This window comes from Propithecus coquereli, unplaced genomic scaffold (assembly GCF_000956105.1).
Source record: "Propithecus coquereli isolate 6110/MARCELLA unplaced genomic scaffold, Pcoq_1.0 Scaffold334, whole genome shotgun sequence".
NCBI lineage: Eukaryota > Metazoa > Chordata > Mammalia > Primates > Indriidae > Propithecus > Propithecus coquereli.
Window position 1 is genome coordinate 1,389,772 of NW_012148997.1, and position 15,259 is coordinate 1,405,030.

General features: G+C 37.6%; 1 protein-coding gene across 1 annotated transcript; it reads right to left on the reverse strand.

The window, feature by feature from the left end:
* Positions 1-13,340: 13,340 nt before the first annotated feature.
* On the reverse strand, positions 13,341-14,349 carry LOC105815426 (olfactory receptor 2A14). The gene has a single exon (XM_012650574.1). It carries the CDS (start codon positions 14,289-14,291, stop codon positions 13,359-13,361), a length of 933 nt encoding a protein of 310 aa, XP_012506028.1. The 5' UTR covers positions 14,292-14,349; the 3' UTR covers positions 13,341-13,358.
* Between the last annotated feature and the right edge of the window lie 910 nt (positions 14,350-15,259).

Consider the following 15,259-nt stretch of genomic DNA (forward strand, 5'->3'; position numbering starts at 1 on the left):
CACCATGCTTGGCCATCAATTTTGTAGTTTCTTTAAAATTTCCTGAGATAAGACCCTCTTTTCAGCCGCTGGCCAAGACTCCCTAGAAGCTCCTTTAGATATCACTTTTCCATCTCTAGTATTTGTAGTTTTATTCTGAGAGTTTTACTGACTTCATCAGCATTTCTTACTGAAAATTAGGCATGAGTGAAAGAATTCTTTGACTACATGAAATAAACACGTGTCTATATTTTGACTATGTTCAATAATTAAGCATGTGGCATTTCTGAGGTCTTTTAAAATAAGACACTTAAATGAGGAAACCAGTTTACATTTACAGTGGTTACATTTAAATGTGATAGCTGTATTGTAATTGTATTTTGTTTGACTGTTTTCTCTTTTCCTTATGACATATCTCAGAGCTGGTCTTATTTTCTAGAGTGACAGAAATCTTTTGTCCTCAATATCTTCCCAGTTTGAGCAACTCAGGTTGCCATCAAATCCCCTAACTGGCTTCCTCCTCATCACTTGTTACCGTGGCAGCAGCCTATGCTGTTGGAATGGATCTTGAGCAGGGCACAGGGGTGCATCAGGTGGAGCACCAGTTGGTTAATTTCACGTAGGGTGCTATTCCTGCAGGGCCCAGCAGAGGGAGACCAAGGGCCATGAGAGGGATGGATGGCGCCATTACTCAGAGACACCACGTGACGTGGTGCTGCTCCTTTATACTTCCTTCTCAGTTTTCCCAGAAACAGCCTGAGAATCTCACAATTTACTGACTTTCTTCCTGTTGGGATTTTTTTGTTCCTATTCCTCTTATTTTTGGTGGTATAAAGGTAAATATTCTTACAAATTTAAGATTTGCTATGTTCATGATCGTTTATTTAGTAAATATTCTAAAAGTGAAACTGCAGATGCTAAAGATATAAACATTTCAAAGATTTTTACACTATTGATTGCTTCCCTCTAGAAAATCCGACCAATTTCACTTTCCACTGACAGTGTATTAGAATCATGCCTGCTTGCCACACGGTCAAGTCTAAGCATTACCAGCTACAGTCTTTGCTGATTCCATAAAAGAACACGTTTATATCGTTTAAATTTATATTTCATCCATCCGTTAACAAATGATCCTCGAGAGCATGATCTGTTGCGGCCGCTGTCCTGTGCGCTGGAGGCACAGCGGAGGGTGAGGTGGACACATCCCGAAGCGGGGACAGATCATGGGGAAGCAAAGTTGGGGCGGGTACTTCTACCCCACTCCTCACGTTTCCACATAGGGGAGGTCTGTGCCCCTGGATGCAATCACTTTGGAATATACCTGCCTCTCTCTGTCCCCTGATTTATGTGATTTTTGAAACAGGAAAGAGAAACTGAGGCTGCCTCTTCTCTGCTGTCCTTTTTGGCCACGTGTTTCTCCCCCTTTGGGCATAAAGTGTACAAGAGCTTCCCTCCCATTTGAGGATGGGGGTGGGCTAAAGGTTGTGATTTTAATTTGGAGAGAAATGTTGTTGAAGATATAAACTATGCTTACTCATAAGCCTCACTAGCAAAATACATAGTTTTGATTTCCACCTGATTCCTATGTGTATTTCACAATTTGCTTTTTCTGGACTTAGAGCAGAGATAGGGCATGGTTCATTATCACCCCTAAAACACAGGTAAGTAAGATAATTGTTGACTGAAAAGTACTATGAAGGAAATAAGGAGGGTGAAATGGTAGAAATTACTTGGCTTGAGGGGGCTCCTTTAGATGGGATGGTCAGGAAAGCTCTCTCTGGAGAGGAGGTATGAGTGGGACCTAAACCATGAAGGGGGTCAACCCTGACTAGAGCCATAGGGGGATGCTCCCTGCACAGGCACCAGTAAGGGAACAGAGAAGGCAAAGTCTCTGGGCAGGAAGCACTTGGTGAATTCTGGGAAGAGAAAGAAATCCCATGTGCCTCATGCATAGTAAGAAGAGGCTGTACATATTCTGTGTAAATTTGTGTATGTTTTTAAACATTTGGAATTGACATAAAAGTTTATCATTTTGGGATGGATTAAATACGTTTGGTTACTTTTATAGCATGGAATACCATTAGAAAGGATAATGTAATTCTTTATACAGTGAAATGTAAAATTACCTGCATGTAGTAAACACATTTAAGTATAATATGGTCTGTTTTATATTTTAAAATATAAACATATTTATACACATACAGTAGTCCCCCATTATCTGTGGGGGATATATTCCAAGACCCCCAGTGAACGCCTGAAACTGCAGAGAGTACTGAATCCCATTATACTATGCTTTTTCCTATACATACTTATGATAAAGTTTAATTTATAAATTAGGCACAGTAAGAGATTAACAACAATAACTTATAATAAAATAGAACAGTCATAGCAATATATTGTAGTAAAAGTTATGTAAATGTGATCTCTCTCATTCTCTCTCTTGAAATATCGTAATATTTTTGGACCACAATTGACCACGTGTAACTGAAATGGGGGAGGTGAAATTGTGGATGAGGGGGGATTACTTTATGTATTTTGGTGCCTGTTACATATATGTAAGAAAACCCTGTAAGTTAAATATGTAACTGTTTATCTCTGATTATCTCTAAAGAGTAAGATTATGCATAAGTTGCATAAGTAAGATGCATAAGTAAGATGTTGCATAAGTTGCAAAAGGTAAGTTACCTTTTGCATAATTTCCATTTTGGAAACATCCACAATGTAATATATAACTAAAATTGCACATTATTCCTACTAATTTTGAGGATAGTACTCACCAAGTCTTAGCAGGAGTCTCCCATGTAAGAAGATTTCCTTAGCTCTTCAAATGGGAGAAGTAAGTCACTACAGTATGAAAAAGAGTTAACCGTTTAAAAGAAGAAGGAAATTGAAAACCTCAATTTCATTTTTCTTTACAAAAGACATGCTTTTTTATGAGTTATCTTGATAGAGAAAATGATCAAGATCTTTGATTAACTAAAAGTAGAAGAAAATCTTATGTCAGTAGAAGAAAACTGTTGTGACAGCCACCAACTTATGAACAAGAGCAAAGTCCTGAGGTTGCACAGGTCAAAAGTGTGAACTTTGTCATACAGAAAAGCACATTTCAACGGCTTTTCATTTTCTTATTGGTATTGTAGTTTCTGGGGATTTCAAATCAGAAACCAAAAGAATTAAAACAATAATAAAAAGACTATATTGAAATGCACAACCTGAAGTGACAGGAATTTACCCGTCATCTAATCTAGGAATCTATTTTCTTAGAAAAAGTCATTTTGAATCAGCTTGCTTGTCAGTGGGAATTGTGTATCCCAGGTCTGCTCACAGAGGCCTCCTCTTTCCTAGATACTCTGTAAGGGACCCATGGGAAAGTTTGCCTCTGTGAATTCCTTGTATTTATGTTCCTGTGGTTAACCAATGTACCTGCCAGTAGACACATTTGGTCAGAGTACCATGAAATAGCAAATTAGAGGGGGATTTGCTCTCTTTAATGTGAATAACTTCCATGTCTATGCCTACATGAATTTGGTGTTTCTCTTAAAAGGAAATGGCCATCTTAAACTAACTTGTAGTCTTGGTGCTTGGATGCTTCACTGGAGCTCCCAAGAAATCGCAACAAAATATGGTAAGTAAAATATCTCTCTTGCAAAGTCACTCAAATATCATTGAATTGATTTCATTTGAGCTGATAGGTACACTTTTGTTTTTATATTAATTGACTTATTAGATTCATGCAAGCAGACTACAGTTAAAGGATATATATAGAACTTCCAATTTGCAGATACTTGAAATGGGAAACTGTCCAATTTTTTGGACAGTGTAATTTTAATGACAGAATGATATTTGGCAATTTTTGGACACACCAAATATTGTGTTAATGTCCCACTGAATCAAGCTGAAAAGGAGAGCTCAGAGAGCCTTTAATCCCTGAGACCTCCAGGGACATGGATATTTCGTGTATTTGGGGGCCCATGTGGCTCCCATCTGTGAGGTGCTCATCTGTGCTCTTACTGCTCCAAGGCCAGTGACTTAGGGTAGCAGCATTTGGATGCTTCAGGTGTCAAAAAAGCAAGTTATTAGCTTCCAAATGAATACAATTGTTTGGCCAATCTAAGTTGACAATTAGGTCAATCATGATTTGTAGTTTTATATGTGATTTTTGGAGGGTAAAGAATTTCTGAAAGAAATTAATATCATAGAATAAACTATTTCTAAAGGGCAGGAATAAATAAAGGTACAAATAAAATTCTTAGTGAAAAAACTAATATCATCAGATGTGAACTACAACTAAATCATGTGTAACTCTGGATGACAATTGTGCTTTCAACAGTTTTGTAGCAAAGGCTGCAGGGAGAAAAGTCTATCATTGTGGCTATCTACACACAAATTTTTCATCAGCTCCATTGTGAGGCTAAGGTAAAAAAATATAGTACAAGAAAATAATTTTTTTCCTTTTAATTGTTGGTACGATCTCGCCTTTTGGATTTCGCAGTTCGAGAAGTCACATTTTTTTTTCCTCTTAGAAAAAACCTGGGGTAGAAACAATAAAGAAACAGATACCTGAAATGAAGATTTCTTTAAGTGTCCACTCCAGCTACACATAGAAGAACAATCTCCTGTGAACAGAGTAAGGGGAAAAAACTTCATGGATACATTTTTCTGTTCTTACAGAGCATAAAAAATTTAGCAGTGGGTGAAGAAAACATGATCTCTGAATGAGAATGAAAACAGTATGAGTGACAGCGTTGGTAGGAACATCATTTCCATCTTGATTCTGAACAGTGAACATCACAAACTTGGGGCACTTCTTCTAAGCCTCATTATTTTCATTTGTAAAATGATGTCAACGAATATCAAAAGGGCTGATGTGAAGAAGAAATACCATTGCACTAGTACATTTTAGGAGTTTAATAAATATTAACTGTCACTAATAATATTAAAGAGATGACAAAATTGAGAAAAGAATTTAAATCATTGGGATTTGAAATCCAACACAATCATCGTGGTACTGCAAACACTTCCATACTTTTCCTGCTTTTTTTTTTTTTTTGGCTTGCTTTTGAGTTTAAATATAAAACACACATTTTACTTTCATTTAGAAATTTTTCTACATTTTCATTTTTAAAATTAAGATTGAAAATCTTAATGGTGAGGGGGTAAGGTGAGGGGAAAATTTAAAGAAATGGAAGAATCCTTTAAAGTAGCATCACTCTAGAATTAAAGAAAAGAAATACAGGCTTTAAAACTAAAAGGGCAACTCTACCTTGCTGAATATCCCAATGAGAGAGAGACTAAATCTTTTGGAAAGGAAGGGGGAGCGGAACATTATTTAGCACTGACCCAAAAGAAAAGTTTCTACTGATCATTGTCTCAGAGTGGGAGCCCTGGGGCCATCAAAGGTAGAGTTCTGGGGCAGCACAGACTTGTCAAATCTTTGCACTTACTCAGAAATTACTTATCATCTCCAATAATTTACTTTGGCACTCAGTTTGATCCTACTGAGTAACATAGTTTTAAGAACAAACAAGCTAACGTGGATTCTAGAGCCTACACCTGGGTTCAGATCCTGGCTTTGCTACAAACCAGCTTGGTGACTTCTCTGTACCTCTCCCTGCCTCAGTTCCCCCATCTGCAAAGTGGGGTGTGTAATAAATCGTCTCATAGCATAGATGTGAGGATTAAATGAATGAACTCACATAAGAACTTAGTAAATGTTTTAGGGTATATTATTAGGGATTTGAGGACCATCATTGGAGAGTAATTGTGGATACAATAGTCATAAGGAAATATGTTTCGTGGCGAACAGTTCCTCTGCTAAGACAAAAATCACAAAGAGAATCTTTACCCCCAGCAGGCACTGGGTGGGCAGTGAGAAGAGAGAAAGGAAGATCAGTCTGCAAACCACTTCACAGTTCTGACTTCAGGTGTTTTGTTTTTGTTTTGTTTTTAATTTTTAAGAAGAGGCACGTAGGACACACAGCCGCTGACATTCTTTGCAGCCTTTACCCAGGTCATAGCCTACAGGGATGGTTTCCTGACTGCTCTTCTCTGGCACAGTCATGACAGAGCTGAGAGCTGCCCCAGGATGGTGAGGGGGATGTGGGTGGAGGGGACAAGAGGGTCAGAGGAGCCGTGGCCACACTGTGGGAGAGGCAGTGGTCCCCAGAGCTCTGCTCAGGACCCTAGCTATGGACACAGGCTTAGGGCCGGAAGGAGACCCCACAGCAAGGGCATCTCATCGCTGATGCGGCAGCCAGTGGTTTCATTCACTGCCGCTTTCCCATCTCCCATCCGCAAACCCCTTCTCCAGACAAATGAACTACTTTTACTTACATTGGTGTAATCTGTGGTCTTTCCTTCAAACGTAGCCCTGGGCTTACAAGAAACCTCAAGGAGAGGAAGGGAGAATATGTGGACTGGGATTGATTTTCCTCTCTCAAGGGCCTTCATTGGGAGGTGAAGGCCAGATGCAGAGCTCTCCTGAACTTATGATAGACTTGCTTGGGCAAGCCAGAGCTTTTTCTATCATCATTGGATATAACTCATTCCCCACAGGTGAAAACAATGATTCATGCAACAGAACCCTGTGGTAATGCATCTCATCACGTTCTCCCTAGAGAGAATTAAAGAATTTGCTACTTCCCTATCAGTGTTGACCCAATGAATGCATTTCCCATTTGGTTCATTTTGTTCTTTCAGCATTCCCACAGGATGTGTTGTGTGTGTTTTCATGGGATTGAATGGGGACCGGATTTCTGTTAAAGAGGCAAGACCTAGGCACAGAAAGTTAAAAAATCGAAATCATGCCATAAATTGATCATGTCATAAATTAATTTCTTTTGATACTGATTTTATCAATCTTAAAATGATTCCACTCTCCAGTTCTTCCAATTTCACTGTAGAGGAGAGGTTGTAATTTCTTAATCTCTCATGGTTGGAGGTCCCAGGGAACTTCTTACGTCATCTCAGAGAAATATATTTCTCCCAGTGGAGAAAATGTTATTGCAAAATAACAACTCCAGATTTCTCGCTTACAAACATTTTTAACTTGACAGTTCAGGTATAACCCATCTTCTTTAACTTTCTTCAATGTGTCTTCCATTTCAAACATCTCCAGATTTCTTCTATTTGTATAAATTTATGGGGTACGGATATAATTTTGTTACATGGAGAGATTGCATAATGGTGAAGTCAGGGCTTTTATTGTATCCATCCCTGGAATAATGTACATTATATCCATTAACTAATTTCTCATAATCCACCCTCTCCCACTACTCCAAGTCTCCATTGTCTATCACTCCACTTTCTATGTCCATGTGTACACATTATTTAGCTCCAACTTATAAACAAGAATGTGTGGTATTTGTCTTCCCGAGTCTGAGGTTTTTGACTCAAGGTAATAATGACCCCAGTTACACCTATGTTGCTGCAAAAGGCATGATTTCATTTTTTTAATGGATGAATTGTATTCCGTTGTGTATATCTACCACATTTTCTTTATCCAATCATCTGTTGATGGACAAAAGTTGATTCCATATCTTTGCTATTGGGAATAGTACTGTGATAATCTTTTGATATAATAGTTTCTTTTCCTTTCAGGTTGCTGGGTAGTGCTATTTTTAGTCCTTTGAGATATCTCCATACTGCTTTCCATAGATGTACCAATTTACATTCCCACCAACGGTGTATAAGTGTTCCCTTTTCTCCACATCCTCACCGACATCGTGTCATTTTTGTCTTTTAATAATAGCCATTCTGACTGGTGTAAGATGATATCTCACAGTGGGTTTAATTTGCATTTCTCTGATGATTAGCGATGATGAGCATTTTTTCCTATGCTTTTTGGCCATTTGTATGTCTTCTTTTGAAATATATCTATTTATGTCTTTTGCCCATGGGATTATTTTTTGTTGTCATTGAATTGTCACATTTTATTTTCTAATTCTGGGCTAGAGTCTACAGATAAAAAAGGGATATTTCTTTCTCTCTCTCTCTCTCTCTCTTGCACAAAGTGATAATGTCTGATGATTGTAAAATCCTTCCCGTTCTTTCTTCCTAATTGTCTATTTTTGAGTTCTCTACAGAGCCTTAGTTCTTAAATTGTAGTAGAGGGATCATTTGATATAAAAGTAATATATTTAATCTATTGGAAAGTACAAAAAATTTTAAGAGGAAGAAAAGTGGGGTATTTTTCTTTGAAAATAATCTGCTTAGTTAATAGAACTTCCCTCCACTTACCTCCTTATTCTCCAACACATACTCTCTACTTCATTCAAGTACAAATACCTAGTAGCTCCCACTCTTGAAATTCTCATTCCTTGTTTCAAGTTGATTTTAACCTTGTTTTATCCACTTGACTTCATACCTAGTACCAATCCTTCAAAGCACTCATGGAGCCTCTTCATCTATCCCAACCAGATTGGTCTCCCTTCTGTGATAGACAAAAGTGCTTACTATTAGAATGCTTTATGGTTTTGCTTAAATAACCTTTTCCTTTTAGCATTTTTATTGTTCATTTTTCAGATGAGGCTATTACAGAAAAACAAATATGACTCACCAACACCTGGATAGAGCTAAGGATAATATTTTGGTGCATATCCGTTCAGCTTAGCATAATTAACACAGTTTTATTTCTTCTGTTGAGGACAATGTGATGATATTTAACACAGCATGCTGCGGATACAAAGAGATGTCATTATGTTTCTATTATTAGCTTTTAATCTTTGAAGTGAATAGAGCAAGAATATTTCCTGTGGAAAGTCTTAGATATGAGTGTTAATATTTATATTGATTAATATTTTATATTGTATCGAGAATAACTATGGCAAAGCATGCTTGGCTGCATCAATAGTGATGAACCTTTATAAATGAAGGTCTGTTTTGAAAGAGAAGTGTTTACTGACTACCATTAAATATAATTCCTAGGGTTGGTTGGGCCTAAATTTTCTTTTAACATTTTGCTATCTCTGAGGCAGAAATACCTTCTCCATATGGCTTGAGTCTTTGCTTTCTTTCTCTCTCTATCTCTCTTTTTCTTTTTTTATAAATCCACTTATAGGGTGAGGCAGGATGCCTGACTAGAGACATTGGTCGCCAGATTGTCTCAGAAAGAAGGAACAGTTTTAGATGACAAAAACATAGCTCAGGTGTAATTGTGAGGGAAAAGTGCCAGAACCTACTGGAGATTCCATGGGAAGAACCTCCCCTTTCACCTCTAGCAGACTGTAGGCTCCAGAGCTGCTGGAGAGTGTCTCTACCCTCACAAACCCAAAAGCTACTGCCGCCAGTGAACTGGGAGCTTCTTGAGAACAAAGCACCCGGCTACAAGCCCTACCAGGGTCATTCCCCATCACGCAGACCCAAGCCAAAATAACCTTTGTCTTTTTTTTACTATTGTTAATTTAAAGTCTGTTGTATCTGATATGAGACTGGTTACACCTGCTCACTTTTGGTTTCCATTTGTATGAAATATTTTTTTCTATCCAATTACCATGAGTCTCTGTGAGTCCTTGTGGTTTAGATGTGTTTCTTGGGGACGGAAAATACCTGGGTTGTGTTTTATCATCCATTCAGCCAGTCTATGTCTTTTAAGCACAGCATTCAGACTGTTCATACTGAGTGTTAGTATTGATATGTGAGATACTGCTTTGTTCAACATATTGCATGAGACCTAAATATATATATGCACTTAATAAAGGAGATCCCAGTTACATAGAGCAAGTTTTTCTAGATGTAAGCAAAGAAATAAACAGTAGCATCTTACCTGCCATGGACTTCAACATTCCACTGACAAAACTAGACAGAACATCAAAGCAGAAAATGAATAAAGAAACATTGGACTTAAACAGGACTCTAGAACAAATGTACCTAACAGACACTTACAGAACATTCTACCCCCAAACTACTGAATATACATTTTTCTTATCAGCACATGGGACATTTTCTAAGATTGATCGTATCTTAGGTCACAAAACAAGTCACAGAAAATTCAAAAATTTCAAAATCATACCATGTATCTTAGACCACAGTGGAGTAAAACTATCAAAAGAAATAAATTCCAAGAGAAACACTCAAGTCTACACAAAGTCATGGAAATTAAACAACCTGCTGATGAATGATCCTTGGGTCAATGATGAAATAAAGATGGAACTCAAAAGATTCCTTGAACTGAATGACAAAGGGGATACAAACTTTCAAAGTCTATGGGATACAGTAAAAGCAGTCCTAAGGGGAAATTTCATAGCTTTAAATGCCTACATCAAAAAGACATAAAGATTACAAATTAATAATCTAATGTCACATTTCAAGGAAATAGAAAAAGAAGAACAAACAAAACCCAAAGCCAACAAAAGAAGAAATATAACAAAGCTCAGAGCAGAACTAAATGAAATGGAAACAATCAAACAAACAAAAAAAAATACAAAGGATTGATGAAACAAAAAGTTGGTTCTTTGAAGAGATAAACAAAACCCATAGACTACTAGCCAGATTAAACAGAAATATAAGAGAAAGTGCTCAAATAACCATATAAAGAATAAAGTAAGAATACGCACCATTACCACTCTTTTCCCTTATTTTCAACTTTTTGTTGGAAATCCTAATCAGTACAGTTAAAAAAAGAGGAAGAAGAAATACATGCACAGGCACACACATAAACATTTGCTAAAGAAGAAACAAACTAATTACATGCAAATGACATGATTGCATATGTAGTTGATCTAACAGAATTTTCTGACGTATCAATGAAATTATAAGAACATTTAACAAGCTTATTACAAAATCAACATGAAAATGCATTATATTTTTAAACAGCAATAAAAACAGTTAAAATAAAATTTTATAAAATTCCTATAAGGATGGACCCATACACAAACAACATAGAAGAGAAATTGTGAAAGTAAATTTGTGCCTTTATTAGGACTTGGCATATGAGAGGCTGCACGGCATAGCCAATCATTGGGGAAAGGAAGGGTATTGCAATTGCTAGGACAATTGAGTTTCCCTGAAGATACTCAAACCCTGCAAAAATTCAATTCCCAGTGTATTCAAGACCTGTATCAAAGGCAGAAATATAAACTTTTTAGGAGATATGTAAGGGAAGGAGTTTAAAAACAGTATAAAAATTGCAATTATAAAATAATACATCAAATTGAAAAACCTTTGGATAACATTTAAAAAATTCATAAATTTTACTGGATTGTAATAAAATCTTCTATTAACAAACACAAGTTATAAAATGGATTTATTTTTATTTTATTTGCTTTTGGAAATGAAGGATTCATCATTTCATGAGCTTGAAATTTACAATTGGAAACTCTTCTTTGGTTTTCCAATTACTTTTTTGTATTTCCTTTTTAATACATGTTTTGAACAAGACAGTTGGTAGCCAGAAATATCCAAATCTTCTTGTGAGAGATGGCAGAGAGATATTATGAATCAAATGTTGCACAGCAATTTATCAGTAGAATATTATGCTACCAGGGAACTGGTAGAAACTCAGAGGAAATTTGTGTACAGTTACATAAGGCCAGAAATGGGCAAGGTGATTCAAAATTGGCTGAAGAAAATTTTTCAGAAAGACAGAAGAAAACCATAACACATAGTCTTATACAATGCAACATTTCAAGGGGAAAAAAGAAGCTGGACAGATTTAAAATGTTCTGAGATTATTGAAAGTAAGATAACTTGATCTCCGAATATCAGAGTAAACCTCAGCTCTAGCATTTTCCTGTCCTATAAGTTTACCTGAGTTCCTTCTTCGTGTGGTAAAAAATCTATATATTATAAGAACTCCAACTTGTCTCGAGGTTAGTTATTGACAAGTTTTTCCTTCTGATACCCTCGTCCATGCAAAATTATTATCATCTACCAGATAAGGGTCAAGAATTACATTTCCTAGTAATCCAGGCTGAGATAAGAATGGCTCTGAATATCTAATTAGAAGTAGAATTATTTTGACATAAATGTATAAAGATCTTCTAATAAAATGACTATAAAATTAAAAATGAAACAACTAAAAATCTAAGATCCTCATAAACCCACTGTTTAAAAAACTAATCTATACACAATGTCTCTGTGCTTGTTTTTATTGCATTGCTAATGTTACGAAGAACGTGATGAAGAAATGTGATGAAGCACATGTGAGTATTTACAGTCCATCAGCCATTAAGTCATGATATACTTTAGAAGTTCTTAAGAGGAAAAGACTTACTCTAGATTGGCTCCAAAGTGACCAGTGGGTCCTGTCCTCAAAGCACATCTAACCACATCATATGGTTCCTGAGGTCCCACCCAGTGAGGACCTCTAACTTTGAATCAGCTGGAGCCGGACTAGCTTCTGGATCTAGAACAAGAGTTAGGTGAGCTACTGTCTTTGGGCCCCTTTCATCGGTCACTTTTATTTATAAATAAAGTTTTATTAGAATACAGCAACAGTTATTCATTTACACTATGTCTGTTTTTGCCAGCGTTGAGTTGTGATGACAGAGAAGATAGTTTTCACAGTCTTGTGTATTTCCTGTGGCTCTTTCCAGGAAAAAGTCACTAACTATTGACCTAGCAGATGTGTAATATACTCTTACCTGTAGTAAGAGTATAACTCAATGGGTACAAACTTTGCTAGTATTGACTGTTTCCCAATTATTGGAGTTAGATTTTCAATAACTCCAATGATAAATAATCCATTGAAATGTAGATATTTTAATGGGAATAAAATTGTATCTGATGGTGGCTTTATTTAATTTACATTTTCTTGCTGATTAATGGTGATGAACAGCCTTTGATATATTTATTAACCCCATGCATTTCTTTTGAGAAATTTCTGTTCGAGTGCTTTGCTCATTTTATAAAATGTAGTCGTTTATCTTTTTTATTGATTTGAAAGTGTTCTTTATGTGTACTATCCACAGTTTCTTTAGTGGGGAGGGAAACCTGTGGCCTTGGGGCCACATGTGGCCTGTTGGATCTTTGAGTGCAGCTTTTTGACTAAATCCAAATTTTACAGAACAAATCCTTTTAATGAAGGGATTTGTCTGTGAGGTTTGGATTCGGTCGAGGGGCTGCACTTAGGGATCTGGAGGGCCACGTGTGGCCTTGATGCCACAGGTCCCCCACCCCTGCCGGGTAGGGGGTGAGGCCTAATATTAATCAGTTTTTCCAGTTTTATGTCTATTGATTTTTGTGTCTTTTTACAAATCTATTACTGTTCAAGTCATAAGGTGTTCATCTATTTTCCTATCAAAGGTTTAAAGTTTCAGTTTATATGTTTAGATCAATAATATTTCATTTTAAGGTGAAATTTATTGTAGTACAGGACAAAAATGCCACTTCCGTATGTCACAGGGAGCAGAGCCCCTCCCTGTGATGCCCTTCGACATCTGTCACATGGGCCTCTCCCTCCTCAGTGCTCTCCTCAGGGCACCCTTGACCTCTGCGTTCCTCAGGCTGTAGATCAGGGGGTTCAGCATGGGGTTGAAAAAGCTATAAAACAGGAAAAGGACCTTCTGCTGCTCCTCAGGATGGCGGGATTTGGGGGCCACATACATGACAATGGCGCTGCCAAAGAAGAGCCCGACCACGCAGAGGTGGGAGGAGCAGGTGGAGAAGGCCTTTCTGCGGCCCTCCCCTGACTGGATCCTCAGGATGGCCAGCAGGATGCGTGAGTAGGAGACCAGCACCAGGCAGAGGGGCCCCACCAGGATGAACACGCAGGCTGAGAAGATGACCACTTGGTTGAGCCGGGTGTCAGCACAGGCCAGCTTGAGGACAGACAGGATTTCACAGAAGAAGTGGTTGATTTCATGGGGCCCACAGAAGGGCAGCCTTAGGATGAGAACTAAATGAACCAGGGCCAAGAGGAAGCTAAACACCCAGGAAGTTATGGCCAGGACAATGCAGACTCTCCAGCTCATGATGGCAGTGTAATGTAGAGGATGGCAAATGGCCACGTATCGGTCATAGGACATCACCACCAAAATCAGGCACTCTGTGTGAGCGAAAGCCAAATACAGGAAAGTCTGCATTATGCATGGAACAAAGGAGATGGTTTTCTTCTGCTTTACAAGATTCCCCAGCATCTTAGGGACACTGTTGGAAGCATAGGACATGTCAACCATGGCCAGGTGTGAGAGGAAGAAGTACATTGGGGTGTGAAGTCTAGAGTCCAGGCAGATAAGGCCCAGGATGACCCCATTCCCCAGGAGAGTGAGTGTATAGAAAAGAGAGAAAAGTCCAAATAGAAAAAACTCCAATGCCAGGTCAACCTGGAATCCCAGCAGGGTGACTTCTGTGATCCATGTCTGGTTGCCTCCCATGGTCTTGTGGCAGAGAAAGAGAAATCCTCATCCAGGACAGAAAGGTCAGAGCTGTGGATCAATCGGAAACACAAAATATTCACTGAATGTTACAGAAGAAGTATTTAGAAATGTATCATTTTAGATGGATTTTCTAGAATTTGTTTTCAGACATGCTACAAAAACTAATTTGGTATGCTCATTAAAATGAAAAAATATACACTATATTAATGGAAAAATATATACACATAAAATATGTATATGTAATTAAATTTATTATATTTTATAATAGGATGCATTACAATGTGCCTATATTAGAGGATACACATACACACATACACATTTTTCTTGGAAAATTTAAGTATTCTGGATTACCTCTCAGGGTGGAAGTCTTGATTATTAATTCACAGTCATCCGCCCTTATCTGCAGGGGATACGTGCTCAGAGCCCCAGTGGATGCCTGAATGTGCAAAGAGTACAGAATGCTGTATATACTGTGTTTTTTCATATACATGATATTCATTTCCTATATGTGATAAAGGTTAATTTATAAATCAGGCACCGTAAGAGATTAACAATAACTAACATTAGAATAGAGCAATTTCAACAAATATTGTGGTAACAATCACCACACACTATGGGTATGGCTTTTACAGACTGAGATGTGGCAGCAGAACTAGCACGAATTTCTTTTTTCTTCTTCACAAGTTCATGGGCAGGAGAATCATCTTTACTGTAGATCTTAGCAACCTCACAGTAAGATTTTTTCCTTTCCTGGTTAAATGGAGAACTTTTACCTCTTGACTTAAAGGAAGCACTTTACAGCTTCCCTTTGGTGCATCTGGATCATCATCATTACTCTTCTTGGACTTTGGGGTCGTAATTAAGTAAAATAAATGTTCCTTGAACACAAGCACTGTGATACTGCGACAGTCTATCTGATCACTGAGGCGCCTACTAAGTGACCAATGGCAGGTAGTGTAGACAGC